General features: G+C 40.4%; 2 protein-coding genes across 5 annotated transcripts; both read left to right on the top strand.

Moving 5' to 3' along the window:
• The first annotated feature begins 295 nt into the window (after positions 1-295).
• Positions 296-5,945, top strand: LOC134209923 (probable peptidoglycan muropeptide transporter SLC46). 4 transcript variants are annotated; one of them, XM_062685942.1, is made up of 9 exons: positions 296-372; positions 447-605; positions 914-1,058; positions 1,122-1,330; positions 4,230-4,677; positions 4,738-5,063; positions 5,126-5,368; positions 5,426-5,666; positions 5,730-5,945. In XM_062685942.1, exons 4-9 carry the CDS (start codon positions 1,189-1,191, stop codon positions 5,785-5,787), a joined length of 1,458 nt encoding a protein of 485 aa, XP_062541926.1. In that variant the 5' UTR covers positions 296-372; positions 447-605; positions 914-1,058; positions 1,122-1,188; the 3' UTR covers positions 5,788-5,945. The 4 variants fall into 4 exon arrangements, with proteins under 4 accessions (XP_062541926.1, XP_062541923.1, XP_062541925.1 ...); XM_062685939.1 differs by having other exon boundaries at positions 914-1,330; XM_062685941.1 differs by lacking the exons at positions 296-372; positions 447-605 and adding an exon at positions 825-848 and having other exon boundaries at positions 914-1,330.
• LOC134209924 (uncharacterized) lies at positions 1,337-4,209 on the top strand. Its single transcript, XM_062685943.1, has 2 exons — positions 1,337-3,768; positions 3,992-4,209. The coding sequence occupies exon 1, from the start codon at positions 2,558-2,560 to the stop codon at positions 3,506-3,508; it is 951 nt and encodes a 316-aa protein (XP_062541927.1). The 5' UTR covers positions 1,337-2,557; the 3' UTR covers positions 3,509-3,768; positions 3,992-4,209.
• Positions 5,946-20,744: the final 14,799 nt, after the last annotated feature.

Raw genomic sequence — 20,744 nt, 5'->3', positions numbered from 1 at the left:
CACTCACGAACGCAGACTGGAGAAGAGACAGTAGCTGAAAGTAGCGGAAAAGCAGATCCGGGAAAATAAAAATTCAAGGCTAGAACAGTTTCGGTGGACATCCGAATTCCGTAGATTTCCAACGCTTACGTTGCTCACGGTAGGCGTTGAAGATTGTAACATTAACGATCTCATCGAAAAAGTCTTCCAGCACTTCCCACAACACATTTGTAACTGCTGTATTGGTGACTTCATTCGAATAATATTTTTCCATCTCACTTCTCACCAACTCACTCCTATAAGAATGTCTTCTCATCCCCTAATACAGTGCCCACACCATCATCACACCACACCAAGATAGGTTTTGTTTTTGTTTTGAGTCTCGTCCGACGCGTATGTACCACATTTTGCAAATAATATTTTTCTTTTTGCGCCTAGACGAGTTTTGAATTTCTTTACCCATTCAGGAAGCAGCGATAGGAGACGAAAGTACGAAATCATCGTCGCTACCTACATAGTGATAACGCATAACGTGATAATGTTTTGATTCCAATACGCATCTTAGCTGTGGTGTTTTAGATTTGCCCATTCTAGCCGTACGTAAGAATAGGATCTGGTAAAGCTTAGTAAGTATCGATACAGTATAAATAGTACACTCAATAATATAAATATTCAAGCTTTTATGTGAATTGATGTGAAATGATTAACGGTTGAGTCACTTGCAAGGATTCATTCTAGAAAGTGTGGGAAAGAATCATTCACAACTCTTTGTTACGAATGCTTGGGTGTCTTGTTCATATTAGAACATGCAAGTGGATATACATACCATGACAAACAAATACTTAAGCTATAAGACTTTTTATTAAAAAGTTATTGGTATTATTGATAAAAAATACAGGTCATCAATTATTAACATATCAATTCTTACTTCTAGATTGTGGAGTTATCACTACCCAAATTCCCATTGAATCTCAAGTGCCAAATTTTTATTGCATTGCAACTAGCTGCGAGAAGCAGAAATCCAAAGGGTTTTAGAGGTGCGCAGCAAAGTCAACGAACAGGCGTAATCCGTCGTTATAGTAAGATGATGATAAGATCTACCCGTGAAGAGCATTGCTGATAACTGCACTATTTGCTAGCAGTGACTGAGGTGTGAACGACATCGTCGTTCGAAGTGCACAAGTCGCGCAGCCACACAGCGGAGTGACAATGGATGAAGGCGAAGTAAATGGATATCGTGAAGATACGCCCGCAGTTGCCAACGCGGAAGAGAACAAGTTGGAGAAGAAATATCGATATTTTATCTTGGAGCCAGCTGTTCTGTTACTATTCTACGCGTGGAATGTGTCATGTAAGTTTGAAATATGTTCATTGACGTGAGCAGTTGATCATCGATATATCCCATTCATCGTGACTTTTGCGGCTTCATATTCCTCATCACTTGGGTGGCTTTGTAAAAAAGAGTTCTAATGAACAATTCCACAGTTATTAATACGGGAGCCGCATAAAAGCGGGTGTACGCAAAATTTGATAAAATTTCAGTGGGTGCTTAAGTGACCAATATTTCGGAATGTTTGAAATAACATTTAGAAAATTTACAAATAGGTAGGGGAAATGACGGCTTTGGCAGGTTTTGTTCTATTATTGTCAGGGGGGTTTTCTATAACCAATTATGCTCAAATTTGTCCCAAACACAGACAAACAGACATAACACTCGTCAAATTTCCATCGTTCACTGATTTACTAGTCAATTCAAATAATCATTAGATGGCCAATCGTTCACTAGAGGCGCTCGCATCGGATTTGCTCGAGTTTGACATTTGCTCACTACCACCATCTGGCTCGTGATTTGCCCAACTAACTGAAATCAACAGATGTCGTTAGTGTTTAAATGACGATGAATTTGATGAGTAAATGTTCAATGTGTTATGTCTGTTTGTCTGTGTCCCAAACATTCTTTGCTTATCAAAGAATATTGTGGCTGAATTTCATAAAATTTGGTCAACAAAAACCTACTTCATTTCCCTCATCTTCCCTTCCCTACTTCAAGACCCTACTTCTATTTTTTCCTTTACTGATCTTATATAATAGTTCGAATGGCGCACAAACAAAGAGTACACAATGATAATTTGAGCTCAGCTAAACAGCACATTGCGATGAGCTAATCTGATCTATTTAATTCTTTAAGAGCCAATTCCATAGTTATGGTCCCGCATGAATAACTCTTAATTATGGTTATGTCAAATGGTTCGTATAGAGTATAGGATTGAACTATTGTAATTAGTGTATGCATTCCTTATTCGTTTCGGCAGAAATGTGGCCCACTTCTAGATATGCGTTTTTGAGATATAAACGTTTATAGCATCCGAATAACATCAAGAAGATATGGGCTCGTCTCTCGAAGTTATTTTCTTGGCGCGTGCCATTTTATGAGTTCTTATCAAAATATTTCATAATAAAATGAGTCGCCATTCCGGGCTTCTGTCAAAAAGATCAACGACTTCAGTTGACAGCCTGGCCTAGAACGAATCAGACGTGTTTCGAGCTTGTTTCTTTTTATCAATACTATACGTGAACAATGGGTGTCAAACGGGAGAACACATTAGTAATAGATTTCAGTGTTCTACCCAAACGCCCGGAACCATCGGCCGTGCATAAGTTTATGTGCAGTGAACTGAAATTGAACAACGATGACATCGTGAATGTTCAGTTTCACAATCTTCGAAACTGTGTATACGTCGAGATGGTGGATATAGACACTGCCCGAGGATACCAAAATACTAATCATCTACAACACCACGTGCGGTGTGGCGAAAATGCATACAAAATCCCAGTGTATGTAGAGGATGGCGCGACTAACGTGCGCGTTCATGATCTTCCACCTAGGACTTCACACTCTGTTATAGCAGAACACTTGCGACAGTACGGCACCGTTCTTTCCATCACTAGAGAAGTGTGGAAATATTATTTCCCTGGACTTTACAATGGAGTTCGTGTAGTGAGAATGCAACTCACAAAACCGATTCCTTCACATGTGATTATTAATGGTGACGTCACTTTGGTCACTTACCAAAACCATCCACGGCCAAAGAAGGTACGTCTGCAGCAAAGCGAAAACGGCCAACAACACACATACACCACAAATCCGATGGAAGCTGTGGAACCGAATGGTACATTCATACTGGATGCTGCCAGCTTCCCTTCGCTGGAAGAAATACCTATGAAGACCAATGTATCACAACAAAAGCAGACGGTGGAAGAAGGAAACGATAAATCCAAGCAGTACTCTCAAGCTGGAGGAAACAATAGCGAACCAGATTCAATAGACGAAGAGACTGTAACAATTCAGACTGCGAACAAGCGACGGCTGTCATCGGAAAGGAAAGAGAATAGTCCAAAACGAACCACTCAAAAACAGAGTATCCGGAATCCAAGATCGGAGGACACCATGGATGAAAGTGAGAAAGAATCAGATGATCCTGCTTCGTACTCACCAGTATTAACGAGAAGCAAAAGAAAAAACCAATAAAAAACAAAATATTTTATTCCAAATTTATAAATTGTAATAAGTTAGTTTTCAGTACGAGACGAGCCAGCCTCGGGCTGAAAGTCTCATTAATAAAGACAAAAAAAAAAAAAAAAAAAAAAAAAAATCAACGACTTATTAGCTCGACATTGGAACAGCCCATGGATACTAATTAATGAGAAGTAGAATTATTCAAGGCACATGCGAAGGCCCCAGAAGTAGATCAAGAGAATGATCGGTCGTATGATAATATATTCTGTCAAGTTAAAATCCGAAATGGTGAACTCGAGAAGTTAGACTTTTCTCGTAATCCGTACGCAGAACCTAAATTCGCAGGTGGTGTTGTTTACGGATAATCACGACAAAGTCCAAAAATGGATACCGCAATGGCCGTCCTAGCCCTCATCTCGCGATTTTCCTTACACAAATGTAAATTCATAGTCGATTAGCACATTTGATAACCATCTTTTTCGTTTATGCTGCAAGTGAGCAATTGTAGAAAGACTGTTCCTCGAAATTCTTCTGCTTCTTGAAATTGGATTCCAACGCGATTTACCTTAACCAACCTTAACGTACACTGTACTGTACGTCGTACAAATTGTAATAAAAAAAACTTCATGATCGCTAGTCATTAGTTCATGATCGTCATTCCAGGTTTCAACTTGATGCAATATATTATTACAACTTTTAATATTAACGCTGAACATGATATTTCCCATTTTAGCGGCCGTCTTCACGAACCAGATCGTGTACCAAGCATGCACGGTCACCTTCAAAATCAACGAAACTTTGTGCGCTCAGCTCGGAACAGAAAACGAAACCGAAGCCGAAATCGAAAAACTCGAGCGACTGGTTCAACCGTACACCGCCAACATCTTGATGGCCAAATCTTTGATCGAGTCCATCATTCCGGCACTATGCAGTATGTTCATCGGTCCGTGGTCGGACAAATATGGTCGAAAGCCGGTCATCATGTCCACGTTCATTGGTTCGTTCCTCACCTACGGTCTGTTGGCGGTGATATGCTTTCTGTCCGGTCGATACGACATTGACCCGTGGTACTACATCTTGGCGTACATCCCAGCGGCCCTGTCCGGTGGAAACTGTGCTCTCATCACGGGGGTGTTCTGCTACATTACCGACGTGACTAGTGAGCAGAATCGAGCAGTCAAGTGAGCTTATTGTGACGCGGGTACTACGAACAAAACCTAATGAAATTTGATCGTTTGTAGAATGGGAGTCTTGGAGGCAGCAATATTTTTGGGACTCCTGTTAGGAGTTCTGAGCAGTAGTTACATACTGCGCTGGACGAACGCCATAACGGTGTTTGCAATTGCAGCGATATCCATTTTCTTAGGTATTCTGTACATCATATTCTACATCGAAGAGAGTATACAACCCGACGAGCTGGCCAACTCAACGAACAAATTGCGGGAGATGTTCCGTTTCGAATTGGTTTCCGATCTGATCCATACCTGTTTCAAACGAAGGCCTAACTTCGATCGCGTGATCATCTGGTTGGTAATTGCTGCTCTTGGGGCAAGCATTTTTGCACTAGGTAACTTAAAAATCCGTGAGCATGTTATTTCAAATAAACAAAGCAAAAATTTACTATTTCAGAGGGCTCCGGAACGGTGTATTTCTTATTTCTACGAGAACGATTCGGATGGACTGTGAAGGAATATTCGTTCTACGATGCCACCGCCATAGTGGTCATGATCATAGGCAATCTGGTTGGTATGTACGTTATGAAGAAATTTCTCAACTTGTCGGAGAGTGTTCTATCGGCAATAGGGTTCTGCTCATATGCCATCGTCAGCGGAATTCATGCGATAGCCTACGAACCTTGGCATCTTTATCTAGGTGAGTGAATTCTAGTCCTAGAACTCTGCAGAAATATCAATCCAACCTCTTTTCTAGCGCTAAGCGTGGGAATGATGAAGGGTATCGCCGGTCCGATGGGACGTGCAGTGATCTCCAACACGGCCCCAGCAAACGACATCGGTAAAATCTACTCGCTAACGACGTCGATCGAGTCACTAACCCCTTTGGCGTCGGCACCGATCTACACCTACGTCTACAAGCTGACAATGTCCTGGTTCCCGGGAGCGTTTAATCTCATTAGTGCAATGATATTCTTCTTCTGTTTGTGTTTCATGCTGTAAGTGAAAATGTAATTCCCGCCTTCCATCGATTTATATTAACTATTTGTCTTTCTATCCAGTTTGGCCAGAGTGTTCCAGGGGATGTACCAAGCGACAACCTACACCTCAATAAACTAATATTAAGGAAATTTTAAAACATATGATATTAGACGATATTAGATCTTTTAATTGTTAACTATTTTTGAAATAGTATTATATAAATTTAGTTTTATTCAAACAAATCAAAGAACTGGAGTCAATTTGAAATTGAGCAGAAATGCAATATTTTTTGTAAAGCTGTGTCTATGAATTCTAAAGAAAATATCACATGACCCTCGATGTTCCTGATGTTATGCACTTCATAAATTCCTATCAGTAATCGGAAATCTATATCACCTATATATTCTGGTTTACATTCAAATGCTTTTTCGATCGAAAGTTGATGTTCATTCTCACTTACACAAACAAAATCGGATAAGAAAATGTTTCGAACGGGGCCTTCCTTAATTTATTTATTGATTACCAGACTAAAGCCAGAGTGGCCTGTGCAAGACATAAAAGTCTTCTCCATTCAGCTCGGTCCATGCCCGTGGCTGCACGTCGTCAACCACGCAGTCTGTCGTCCTCCACCTGATCGATCCACCTTCCACACTAGGCACCCCGTCTTCTTGTTCCCGTCGGATCGTTGTAGAGAACCATTATCACCGGGTTACTGTCCGACATTTTGGCTACGTGCCCGGCCCACCGCAGTCGTCCGACTTTCGCGGTGTGAACGATGGATGGTTCTCCCAGCAGCTCTTGCAACTCGTGATTCATTCGCCTCCTCTACGTACCGTCCGCCATGTGCACCCCCACCCCCATAGATGGTGCGCAGCACCTTCCTTTCGAAAACTCCAAGTGCGCGTTGGTCCTCCGTCCCTGAATTTCTCTGCTGGTATCATTTTCGGCAGTCACCAGTGAGCCTAAGTTCACACATTCTTCTACCACCTCAATATCATCACCACCGATGCAAACTTGTGGTGGGTGGCTAACATTGTCTTCTCTTGAACCTCTTCCTATCATGTACTTCGTCTTCGACGTGTTGATGACTAGTCCGATCCGCTTTTCTTCCCTCTTCAGTCTGATGTAGACTTCCTCCATCTTCTCAAAGTTACGTGCCATAATATCTATGTCGTCGGCGAAGCTAAATAGCTGGACGGACTTATTGAAAAATTTACCACTCGTGTTAATCCCTGCTCTTCGTATTACCCCTTCCAAAGCGATGTTGAATAGCAGACACGTAAGACCATCACCTTGCCGTAACCCTCTGCGGGTTTCGAAGGGACTCGAGGGACTCTGGCCTACCCTGGCCACATTGACTTGGTCCTGGGGCATCCGGAATCCGGTCCCGGTAGATCACTTTTGTGATAATTCCAAACTTGACTTGCGACACATGGCATAACTTTGCGATCAGGAGTTCGAAGGTGACCACCGGGAGTTAATATGCTGTAACCTGGCCGCCTTGACATGGTCCTAGGACATCCAAAATCCGCTCCCGGTAGACCACTTTTGCGAAAATTCCAAATTTGTGTTACGTCACATTATATGTCAGTATTTTGCTATCAACAGTTCGAAAATGATCTCCGGGAATTATTTTGTCCTAATCTGGTTCCTTTGACATGGTCCTAGGGCATTCGGTCCCGGGTAATCACTTTTGGCGAAAATTCCGATGACTTGCGACACATGATGTGTCATAATTTTGTGATCATGAGTTATAAAAGGACATCTTGGAATTTTAATGACCCTACCTGGCCGGTCCCGGTGGACCACTTTTGCGAAAATTCCAAATATGACTTCCGGCCGGTACTTGATATTACTTAGTCAAACCACATTGCAATGGGTTTCAGCCCAAAATTATCCTAGACCAGACCGAAAATTGACATCCCCATTTTCGGATTGGCAATACTACACCTTTGCTCGTAAGGCTAACTGGAGACAGGTAAGGTCATATCAATTCCCAAAAATCACTTTCGAACTTCTGGTTGCATAATAATTACTTATGACATGTCGCAAGCCATGTTTGAAATTTTCGCAAGAATGGTTCTCCGGGACTAGATTCTGGATGCCGTAGGGCATACCAATGTGGCCAGATTAGGCCATATCAATTCCCGGAGGTCACTTTGGAACTCCTGATCCCAAAATTATAACATGATGTGTCGCAAGCCGTATCTGTAATTTTTACAAAACTGGTCACCGGGACCGGATTCCGGGTGCCCTAGGACCATGTCAATGTAACCAGGTTAGGCCATACCAATTCCCGGAGGTCACTTTCAAGCTCCTGATCGCAAATTTATGACATATGATGTGTCGCAAGCCCTATTTGGAATTTTCGCAAAGTTGGTCCACCGTGGCCGAATTTTGGATGCCCCAGGACCATGTCAATGTGGCCAGGTTAGGCCATATCGATTTCCGAAGGTCACTTTCGAGCTTCTGATCGCAAATTTATGACATATGATGTGTCGCAAGTCCTATCTCGAATTTTCGCAAAGTTGGTCCACTGTGGCCGGATTTTGGATGCCCCAGGACCATGTCAATGTGGCCAGGGTAGGCCATATCAATTCCCGGAGGTCACTTTCGAGCTCCTGATCGCAAATTTATGACATATGATGTGTCGCAAGCTGTATTTGTAATTTTCGCCTTACTGGTCCACCGGGACCGAATTCCGGAAGCTCTAAGACCATGCTCATGTGGCCAGGTTGTCCATATCAATTACCGTAGCTCACTTTCGAGATCCTGATCCCAAAATTATGACATGATGTGATTACAAATACAATTTCCGCAAAAGTGGTCCATCGGGACCGGATTCCGGATGCCCCAGGACCATGCCAATGTGGCCAGAGTAGGCCATATCAATACCCGGAGGTCACTTTCGAGCTCCTGATTGCAAAATTTTGACATATGATGTGTCGCAATTTGTAATTTTCGCAAAAGTAGTCCACCGGGACCGGATTCCGGATACCCCAGGACCATGACAATGTGGCCAGGTTAGGCCATAGCAATTCCTGGAGGTCACTTTCGAGATCCTGATTTCAAAATTATGACATATGATGTGTCGCAAGACGTATTTGTAATTTTCGCAAAAGTGGTCCACCGGGACCGGATTCCGGATGCCCTAGGACCATGCCAATGTGGCCAGGGTACACCATATCGATTCCCGGAGGTCACCTTCGAACTCCTTATTGCAAAATTATGACATATGATGTGTCGCAAGCCGTATTTGTAATTTTCGCAAAGTGGTCCACCGGGACCGGATTCCGGATGCCCCAGGACCATGACAATGTGGCCAGGTTAGGCCATATCAATTCCCGGAGGTTACTTTCGAGATCCTGATTTCTAAATTATGACATATGATGTGTCGCAAGACGTATTTGTAATTTTCGCAAAAGTGGTCCACCGGGACCGGATTCCGGATGCCCCAGGACCATGTCAATGTGGCCAGAGTAGGCCATATCAATTCCCGGAGGTCACTTTCGAGCTCTTGATTGCAAAATTTTGACATATGATGTGTCGCAAGCCGTATTTGTAATTTTCGCAAAAGTGGTCCACCGGGACCGGATTCCGGATACCCCAGGACCATGACAATGTGGCCAGGTTAGGCCATAGCAATTCCTGGAGGTCACTTTCGAGATCCTGATTTCAAAATTATGACATATGATGTGTCACAAAACGTATTTGTAATTTTCGCAAAAGTAGTCCACCGGGACCGGATTCCGGATGCCCCAGGACCATGCCAATGTGGCCAGGGTACACCATATCGATTCCCGGAGGTCACCTTCGAACTCCTTATTGCAAAATTATGACATATGATGTGTCGCAAGCCGTATTTGTAATTTTCGCAAAGTGGTCCACCGGGACCGGATTCCGGATGCCCCAGGACCATGACAATGTGGCCAGGTTAGGCCATATCAATTCCCGGAGGTTACTTTCGAGATCCTGATTGCAAAATTTTGACATATGATGTGTCGCAAGCCGTATTTGTAATTTTCGCAAAAGTGGTCCACCGGGACCGGATTCCTGATGCCCTAGGACCATGTCAATGTGGCCAGGTTAGGCCATATCAATTCCCGGAGGTCACATTCGAGATCCTGATTTCAAAATTATGACATATGATGTGTCGCAAAACGTATTTGTAATTTTCGCAAAAGTGGTCCACCGGGACCGGATTCCTGATGCCCTAGGACCATGTCAATGTGGCCAGGTTAGGCCATATCAATTCCCGGAGGTCACATTCGAGCTCCTAATTTCAAATTTATGACATATGATGTGTCGCAAGTCATATTTGGAATTTTCTTTCCAATTTGGCCATCCCGGGATATAGATCCCTTGTAGCCGGTTCCGGAAGGGCGAATAATCCCTAGTCTGGTCAGAAAAAGTTCCATTACGGGCATAACATGTACGATATACATCTCCGAGTTGACCAATCACAATATTAGGTAATTTTAACAGCATAGACTAAAGATTCAGACGGCAATACCCACCAGTAAAAAAAAACTACCCCAGTACAATCCGGAATAACTCCGGGACCAAGTGGCCAATCCTAATTTTGAGAAAAAATTATACAAATCGGTTCAGAAACGCTTGAGGTATTCAATTTTTAAGTTAAATTTTACCCCTACCGTCAGACCAAAGACTAATTGTCAGACGTATACCGGATAAGGGTTAAGCTAGCAACGGAATTAAAAGCAGCATTGATTTGAGTTAAAAAATCAAGAAAATGTTAAATATTGCGATTCTTTGCTGAACAAATGGTCATAAATGTGATATAATTCAAAGCGCAAAAAATATTTTTTAAAGAATTCATAATCAAAATTAATAAATATGTAGGAAATGTGTAAATGAAATAAAAATTGACTAAGTTGGAATTACTTTTCAAAACTTTCTGGGGAGGGCCACAAGTAGGTCTGGAGGGGGCCAGGCCCCTCCCGGCCCCCCTTATTTCCCCAATGCTTCCCACGGCGATTAAACGTGTAAAGTAACAAAATAATTGCCTACCATAAGGCAGTTTTGATGGGTTGAGTGACAACAATACGAATGATGACGCAATGTACGTCAAGCTGCGTATCTATTAGGCGCTCATTGGATTGAAAAGCTATTGTAACATGGCTGAAAGAGTAACTAACTATCGTAACGCTGCTGGTATCATACTCGTAAATTCCAGAGACCTTGATATTAATTAATCCCGAACTAACTAAATCATTCATTAATCTGAATGAAACTCAATAGCGTTCAATAATAACATATATTTTGTCTTATGGATGCCTATTTGTTTGAAAACATTTTTTTCAATACATTAAAAATTTTTGAGATGTATATGATAGTGAATTTAAGAATTTGCACACATACTAAGAGCTCAAAAAACACTTTTTCAATTTTATTTATGGGTCGCCCTCTTATTCGGTTCTATTTGATGCTCTAATGCTCTGGACAAAATTTCAGCCAAATCGGTCAACGTTTGGGCGGTGCTAAACTAGTTGGATGTTTGTATGGAAAAATGTATGCAGAAACATCCAAAAACAGTGATTTACAGTTGGACGGCACAATTTACGATCGAGAACCATGATACTCATTCAGTTCATGTAGAATTAAATACAGAATGTTATGCTGAAAACCGCGAGAAGATTAGAGTTTATTAGACAAATATATTAGTACATATTTTACTGGAGTGTTGTGGGGGTGAATTTATTTCTTTTCAAAGGTAAAAGAAACGAAATTTGCTCAAACTCCACTTCAGAGAAATGCTAATAACTTAGCCGGGCAAACTCTAATCTTCTCGCGGTTTTCTGCATAACCTTCTGAATTAAATTCTAATATTCAAAACATTAAATTCAAGTTCTGAATGAGTATCATGGTTCTTGATCGTAAATTGTGCCGTCCAACTGCAAATCACTGTTTTTGGATGTTTCTGCATCCATTTTTCCATATAAACTTCCATCGAGTTTAGCACCGTCCAGAGCATCAGGGCATCAAAGAGAACCGAATAAAAAGGCGGCCCATCAAAAAATTTGAAAAAGTTTTTCCCATACTAATTTGAGCCACCCTAACACATATGCTCACATAATTGCAACTAAGTGGTCTATTAGTGTCTCCAAAACATGCTCACATTTGCTATCTATCTTCCACTGAATTTTTAGGCTTTTACTTTTCTGAGAAGATGTTTTGGTACATGCTTCTATACATGTTTGGTACGAGAAATCAATAATCCCACCTTTTGGAATTTAAACCACACATTGTCACAAGATTGTTTGACACATCTCGTTTTGCAAGTGCGTTTGTCCCGTTTTTTCCTTGAAACGATCTGATCAGCCTAATTGAGACATAATCTGGGCATACCTTTTTTGAGAAGGAGAAAATCCACCAAAAGTAATATTCTTTATCTTCGTTAACCGACGCATTTCGTGTTCTTCTCCCAACGGTCAAATAAATCACGCCCTAATCTGTTTCAAAATTGTATATTTCTTTAAACTTTTTTTTTTGTTCATTTATTTATTTGGTAGGCACTCTGTGTTCTTAACCGCTACTGTGCCGAGATCTACTATGGCATTCTGCTATACAGAACCCACACAGAATCTATTTTTAGATTTCCATTATTCGTTTATTGTTGTCGTTGCCAGTTCATCTTGTCGTGAGTCCATTGGCCTTGACGAAAGCGAAAAAACAAAATGGGGGCCGGGCGATGCTTTTTTATTTCACCCGGCAAGGGATATAGGACGTCAGTTTTAAAATGCTTATTAAAGCGTTAAAACACATTTTAACCGAAAATAGATCATTTATTTGTGTTAGAAATTTAATTTACTTTTATATTGGTAACACAAAAGTTGAATTATTTTGATTAAAAAAACATGTGTAGATAAGGAGCCTAACATGTAGTTTTTCAAAATTCTAACTCTATGTATTTAAAAGTTTTCAATATATCACTGTTAACCCTTATGCGGCCAACGAAAAAAACACACGTGGATGGCCGACAGGGTACCCGTGTTCCCATAAATTGATATTCTCATAACTTCAACAATTTTCAACCGATTTAGATAATTTTGACAGTTTTGGAAACAGAAACTCATATACTTTTTGCCCATTGTCAAGGTTTACAGCTTATGCCTATGGTTATCCAAGAAATCTTTGAAGTAAGGCTTAAGAGTCTACACGCGTAACAAAAAGCCCTTCAACCAGTTTCAAATATGCTACAAGCTCTTTGCGCTTCTTAGAATTGAAGGTGTTCACAGTATATGCTTCGGGTAATACAAAAATCCCTGGAATGAGGTATTAGTCATCCGAGAAATCTCTGGAGTAAAGCCTAAAGATCTACTCGCGTAACCAAAGGACTATTATGCAAATTCAAATATGGTGCATGCTCTTTGTGGTACTTAGCATAGAATGCGTTCACAGTATATGTTCCGAGTCATCCAAGAAATCTCTGGAGTAAGGCCTTAAGGTCTATACTCGTAACCATGGGTCTATGGACTTGTCTCAAAAGTGGTACATGCTCTTTGCGCATCTTGAAATCAAATGTGATCACTACATATGTTCTGCGCTATCGAAGAAATCTCTCGGATAAGTCCTCTGGCGCCTTCATTGCATATGTTCATGGTCATCCAAGAAAACCCTGAAAAAGGCCTTCAGGTCTACACGCGTAACCAAAGGCATGTTAACTTTTTTTCAAAAGTGTTACATGCCCTTTGTGGTACATAGAATAGATTGCGTCCATTGCATAGGTTCATGGTCATCCAAGAAAACCCTGGAATAGGCTTTTAAATCTGCATGGGTACCCAGAGATGTTTTGGCTTCTTTCAAAAGTGGTACATGTCCTTTGTGGTACATTGAATAGAATACGTCCATTGCATATGTTTATGGTCTTCCAAGAAAATGTTAGAATAGGCCTCAGGATCTTCACACGTAACCAGATACCTTTCGGATTGTTTCAAAAGTGGCATATGCCCTTTGTGGTACATAGAATATACCGCTTCTATTGCATATGTTCGTGGGTATCCAAGAGAACACTTGAACAATCCTCAAGAGCTTCACGCGTAACCAGAGTTCTTTCAGCCTATTTGAATAGTTATACATGCCTTTTATGGTACGTAGAATAGAATGCACCCATTTCAAATGTTCATGGTCATCCAAGAAAACCCTGAAGTAAGGCATTAGGATCTACACCAGAGATATACCAGCCTGTTTTAAATTTGGTACATGCCTTTGGGGTCCATGAATAAAATGCGTTCATGGCATATGCTAATGGTCATCCTAGAAATTTATGGAGTAAGACTTCTAGGCTTACACGAATATCTAGAGGGTCTTTAAGGTCACTCCTTACGGAATCCAAGTTTCAAAGTGCTCGCGTTTCAGGGGCACACCACTCGATACGGAAGCAACGCACAACTGTCATTTTTATTATTTCACGCTTGCTGCGACGCAGCAAAGCTAAAACAACAAAAATGACAGTTGTGCGCCGCCTCCTTATCGATTGGTGTGCCCCCGAAAACGCGGGCACTTTGAAACTTTGAAATTCCGTGAGGAGTGTCCTTAATCTAATTTTAATATGGTACATGATCTTTGCAATATTATCACGTTTTTTTCCCTCACGTTCTCGGCGTGAAGTTGTATCGTTGCATTTCCAATAGACAACTTCATATTAGTGATATGAATGAAGTTTGTATACTACCTGGAACCAACAACAACAAGACAACAATAACTACTTGGAATGCTACTATATCAAGATGCGGTTTCACATCTTGTTTATTCTTCATTAACTGCCCAGAGCTAATGACAACAACTTGAATTACTTGAAATGCAAACATATACCAATAGTCTTCCGTTCGTGGGTTGATCTGCAGATCAGGGATGGAATACACCTCGGAGCGAATCATGAGAAGAAAAAAAATGCTCACTGCTCTCGACACACGAATCTTTGCTCTTCTCTTTTGAACTTTTGTGTTTCTCTCTTTTTCGGGTAGCTCCGAAATTTATTCATTTCTCAATGATAACTAAAATTTAATCGTTTGACTCAATGAGGTGAGGAAAAAGTTGCTCATTGAGTTTCTTTGAGCCTCTTTCCGAAGGATGGAATTGGTGGTTGCGAATAAATTTATGATAATTAGTTGGCTAATCTAACGGTAGTCAGTAGGTTATTGTATTTATCGTGTTTGTTTAGAAAACAATTCAATCGCTGTCATAATGCGTGTTTAGGACTGTTCCATTTAATTTTTACACGTTGAAGACATTCCCTTAAAAGAGCTAAATAATTTTCATTCAAAATTGAAGCAGTCGAACAAATCTTGTATTAATCGGTCAAAACGATATACACTGGAGTCGCTTTTCATGCGGTTTAATATGAGGCTTCCTTTTTATGCGAATTTTGGGTCTCACGCGTTTCAACGCGTATACACAATATTTTAAAGAAGGTCTTAGTTCCTTTATGCCACTACGATCAAGGGATCGCTCCCTGGCCTTTCCCTTTTCATCTTTTTCAATCATCATCATCATTAATATATAAAAATGAGTTTACATTGCTTTTGAGGTAATATAACTCACGAACGGATGGACCGATTTGCAATATTTTCTCACTAACTGATTTGTCTTGGGATCAGCTGGGTTTGTGTTTGTACATACTAATAGTTGATCAATTTGCCGGGGAAAGTTGAGAAGTTGTCTAAGATGCCTGCCAGAGTAGACTGCACGCAAAGGAATAACAGTCAATAATAAGGAGTTGTCAAATCGTATGGACGCTTCGCACTTCGCGTCTACTCTGGCCGCATCCTAAATGCAACGGTTTCATGAGTTCTGAAGAAAGTCATCAAGCTCGAACTGAAATCGATCTAGAGTGCGACGCCTCAATCAACTAAATGATTGACAGATCAAAAATAAAACCCGAGCGAGATCGGACAGGTTCGACTAGTATAAGATAATTTGGTCAATAATCTCTTTGTAATTCAAATTGTAATTGCTAACCAGATAAATGTAGAATTGCCTACATCAAGCTGCCTGTTACTTAGAAGCAGTACCTAAATAATTAATGTAAAGATAGAAAGGTGTTCATTTCTACCCGTTCATGGATGCTATACACTATGCTGGTATGAATGTGCGAGGCTGTTGTGCGGGTAGCGATGGTATGACAGAAGTGTGCTTTCATTTCTCTGTACGTTCAGTTGGAAAGAACAACAAAAATGATGCTCCTCAAAGAGGCACATTGAGACAAACGGTTTCTCTCAAAGAGAGCCGCTCCTCATTTTTCCCACAACGAAGAGCATCTTTTTTATGTTTTGATCATATCCGCGATGTTTTGTTGCTCTTTTTTGATGAACTTTTTTTAGCTCATTGAGCTCATTGTGCGAGTAAATGCCAAGCCTGCTGCAGATCATTCCTATATGGAGTTCTTAGACTACCTAGTACCATGGCAAAAACAAAAACCACAGCAGATGTTCGAAAACTGCAAGTCATTTAACTGCAATACTTTTCAACTGCAATTCGATAGTTGCAACAGTTTTACAGTTATCGGACCGCTAAACTTCAAACCGATGTCAGACTCAATGACAGCTGCATTGCGCTGCACATGTAGATGCACTTTTATTGCATCTGACGTCGATTGACAACCGTTTGACGCCTAGAGTGCGTTGCATTCGATAACTGAAAAGTAAACATTTTGCATTTATCGAACGGCTGCTGTACTAGGAATGCGTACATTCACTCAGATGTGGTTGACCCGATTTTGTCACTCCCAGATTTTGTCTACCCCTGATTTTGCCTAACCCGATTTTATCACGTTTTCGACCCAATTTGCCGCAAACAATAAAGATTTTCATGAAACTTTCACTGCCTGTAGCTTATTATGAATCATCTATGAGTACCTGTTAATAAGTTTGTAAGTCTCTTCGACAAAAAAAATACGGATTCCATTCACGTATTTTGCCTTGCCTTCATTACGGAGCCCACGACAATGAAAATAACTGCTTAAAATACAAACATATACCAAGAAGGGGTCTCACAACTTGTTTATTTTCAAATAACTGCCTCCATTAAGGAGGTTGATCCATCGACCTTGACTCTATTTCATAGACTACCTGGAGCTCAAGACAACAACAATAACTACTTGGAATACACACATATACCAAGAAGGGGTCACGCAACTTGTTTATTCTTCGATAACTGCCTCCATTACGGTGATTGATTCGAAGATCTTGACTGTATGGAGTTCGTAGACTACCTGGAACTCACGACAACAACAAGAACTTGTTTATTTTTCAATAACTGCTTCCATTACCGAGGTTGATCCACCAACCTTGAATCTATGGAGTTCGTATACTACCTGGAGCCAACGACAACAACAAGACTTACTTGGAATACAAACATATATCAAGAAGGGGTCACAAAACTTGTTTATTCTTCAAACGCTGCCTCCGTTACCGAGGTCGATCCTCAGACCTTGACTCTATGGAGTTCGAAGACTACCTACAACAACAAGAACTACATGGAATACAAACATATACCAAGAAGGGGTAACGCAACTTGTTTATTCTTCGTTAACTGCCTCCATTACGGAGATTGATCCGAAGACCTTGACTGTATGGAGTTCATAGACTACCTGGAACTCACGATAATAATAAGAACTACATGAAAAACAAGCATATGCCAAGAACGGGTCACAAAACATGTTTATTCTTTAATACCTGCCTCCATTACGGAGTTTGATCCACCGACCTTGAATCTATGAAGTTCGTAGACTACCTAGAGCCCACGACAACAACCAGAACTACTTGGAATACAAACATATGCCAAGAAGTGGTCACACAACTTGTTTATTCTTCGATAACTGCCTCCATTACGGAGATTGATTCGAAGACCTTGACTGTGAGGAGTTCGTAGACTACCTGGAACTCACGATAACAACTGGAACTACTTGGAATACAAACATAAACCAAGAAGGGGTCACACAACTTGTTTATTCTTCATTAACTGCCTCCATTACGAAGGTTGATCCACAGACCTTGAATTTATGGAGTTTGTAGACTACCTGGAACCAATGACAACAACAAGACCTACTTGGAATACAAACCAATACCAAGAAGGGGTCACACAACTTGTTTATTCTTCAATAATTGCCTCCGTTACTGAGGTTGATCCACAGATCTTGACTCTATGGAGTTCATAGACTACCTGGAGCCCACGACAACAACAAGAACTACTTAGAATACAAACATTTACCAAGAAGGGGTCACGCAACTTGTTTATTCTTCGTTAACTGCCTCCATTACGGAGATTGATCCGAAGACCTTGACTGTATGGAGTTCGTAGACTACCTGGAATCAATGACAGCAACAAGAACTACTTGGAATGCAAACATGTTTTAAGAAAAGGTCATTTTGGATGACCCGGAACATATACTGTGAAAGCATTATATGCTGAGCACCATAAAGAGCATGTACCGTTTTTGAATTTGCACTATAGACCATTGGTTACGTTAGCAGACCATAAGATCTTATTCCACGGATTTTTTTGGATGACTTAGGCCTTACTCCAGGGGTTTTTGGAGACCCACAATATATTCTGTGAACACCGACTATTCTAAGAAGCGCAACGAGCATGTAATATATTTGAAACTGGTTGATAGTCCTTCGGTTACGTGTGTAGACTCTTAAGCTTTACTTCAAAGATTTCTTGTATAACCATGGACAAAACCTGTAAACCTTGACATTGTTAAAAAAGTATATGAGTTTCTGTTTCCAAAACTGTCAAAATTATCTAAATCGGTTGAAAATTGTTAAAGTTATGAAAATATCAATTTATGGGAACACGGGTACCCTGTCGGCCATCCACGTGGTAAAAAAATCGGAAGCCCCTCCCCCACGTCCCTCCTCACTGTATCAACGTGATTTTCTCACAGGTGCTTCATTTTATGGAGTTCTTAGATGTCACCGAGTTTCAGCTTTCAGCTATAAAAATTCATTGAAATATCACCACTTGAATTTGAAAAAGGAACACGGGTACCCCGTCGGCCGCATAAGGGTTAATAACACCATAACACCGTCACCGCTAGATGGCAACAGCGCGGCTGTGTCAAAGCGAATTGTGTCCGTTTGTCCATGTCGAGTATCCAATGATCGATGCATTGTTCGGTTGCCATTTTAATCCGGGTAACGTTGGAGGAATGCCTCCGAGAAGAACATGTTGTCAGTCGTTATCAGGCAACCGTGACGGTATGGCGCGTACCCCAAACGCCACCGTATGGGCTGCGGATCCGGCGACTGACGAGGGTTTGGTGGAGGGGCTGGGAATCGAACCCATGATTATTCGTTTATAAGGCGAACGTGTAGCCAACTACGCTACGGGACCTTCTTTTCTTTAAACTATTGCCATTGATAATTTGTGGATTTTTATTAGTGTACACTCTGAAATATTTATCCTATTTCTCATTGGAAAATATCAAAAAACAAAATTAATGTTAATGAAATGTTAATATGTTAACAAATCGAAAAAGATGAATCGATTCAAGAAATTGTTTCGTTGGATAAAAAACTGGAAAAACTAAATTCTGAAAATTCAAAATGTGAAATTGATGAAATCACGAATTAAACATTTTAATTGCTCAAATCGTATTCAGATGGATTTTAGAAAGCAAAATTTTCGATTTCGAGTGAAAACAAAAATTTAGGTTTTAGAGGGTTAATGCAACAATTAAATCAGAGTAGGTAATAGAGTTAAAAATAAACGATTTAATCAACAGTTCAAATGAATCAATGCGGGAATTGTGCTCGCACGGTATGGCATTGAGAATATATTTGGACTAATTTCAAAGAACTTAATATATGAATGAGGCTACGCATTGCACTTGCCATTGTTTTATATACCTACGATGGTAGACTGCGTTGAGCCATATCGATGATGCGCTATCAAATTCGTTACTTTATGTAACAGAAACATTAGCATGGGTGACATGCAATTCACAGGTGTGGCTGATGAGCTAATATGCTCTTTAGACATGTTTCAACACCCAACTAGCGGATGGGAGATTTTAACAGAGTTCTGCATAAGAACCTGACAAAATTTGTATAAAATGTTGACATATACAAATTCGGAAGATTTTAATACAATCATATTGTATTGACATCTCACATTTTTGAATTATTTTAATACCGTATATGTACAAAAGCTTGCTTTTCTTTTATAGAAACCATACATAATTGTGCAGGAAAAATTACGGCTTTGGCAGGTTTTGTTCTATTATTGTTAGGGGGGTTTTTGTTGTTTATAATTGTATGAAATTTAGCCACAATATTCTTTGATATGCAAAGTATGTTTAGGTCAAATTTGAGCATAATTAGTTATAGATAACCCCCTGACAATAATAGAACAAAACCTGCCAAAGCCGTCATTTCCCCTATGTCAAATTTTTATACAATATTGGTCAGATTTGTGTTTTAGTTGAACGGATATTTATCAGAAGGTGGGTTTCAGGAAAATCGGTCTTTCTTCGTTTAACCGGAATTAGTGTAGTAATATCATATTTCTTGCAATAGAACGTATTATATTATTATGTAATAATGCATTCTGGCAGTTCAAACTTAATAATTTTTGGAATTTTAAATTTTTAAAATATTAAATCTACTGTAGTAAAATAATTACAATAGTTTCTCGAAACAAAAAAGTATAGTAGGCTTTTAGCAAAATAAGATTGTTTTTTATAAATGTTCAATTCTCTGCCGGAAATCGAATACCTGCCGGAAATACATATCGACACTATATCTGCTTAATTGATAACATGCACTGATTCATGCAACGTCACCAACCGGTGCGTTTCAGACCATTTCCCCGCACTTACCATATGGCACCACATTCCGCAATCATTGATCGCAGTATGACCCGCCCGGAGGGATGAATCGCGCACGGACAACATCCGATAAAATCCAGGCCACGTAAATGCACGCAATCTGTGTGAGGGGCAACCGGCATTACTATCGCCGTAGAATATCAATTAGCTGGGAGGCAATCGTCTTCGATTTGTCTACGCACGGTACTATCGCCAATTCCAGTAGTGCAAGTTTATTTACATCGATCGCGGTACGGGTATG

The sequence above is a fragment of the Armigeres subalbatus genome, chromosome 2 (genome assembly GCF_024139115.2).
Source record: "Armigeres subalbatus isolate Guangzhou_Male chromosome 2, GZ_Asu_2, whole genome shotgun sequence".
Lineage (NCBI taxonomy): Eukaryota > Metazoa > Arthropoda > Insecta > Diptera > Culicidae > Armigeres > Armigeres subalbatus.
Note: the sequence above shows the minus strand (reverse complement) of the source record. Positions and strands in the feature narration are given on the sequence as shown.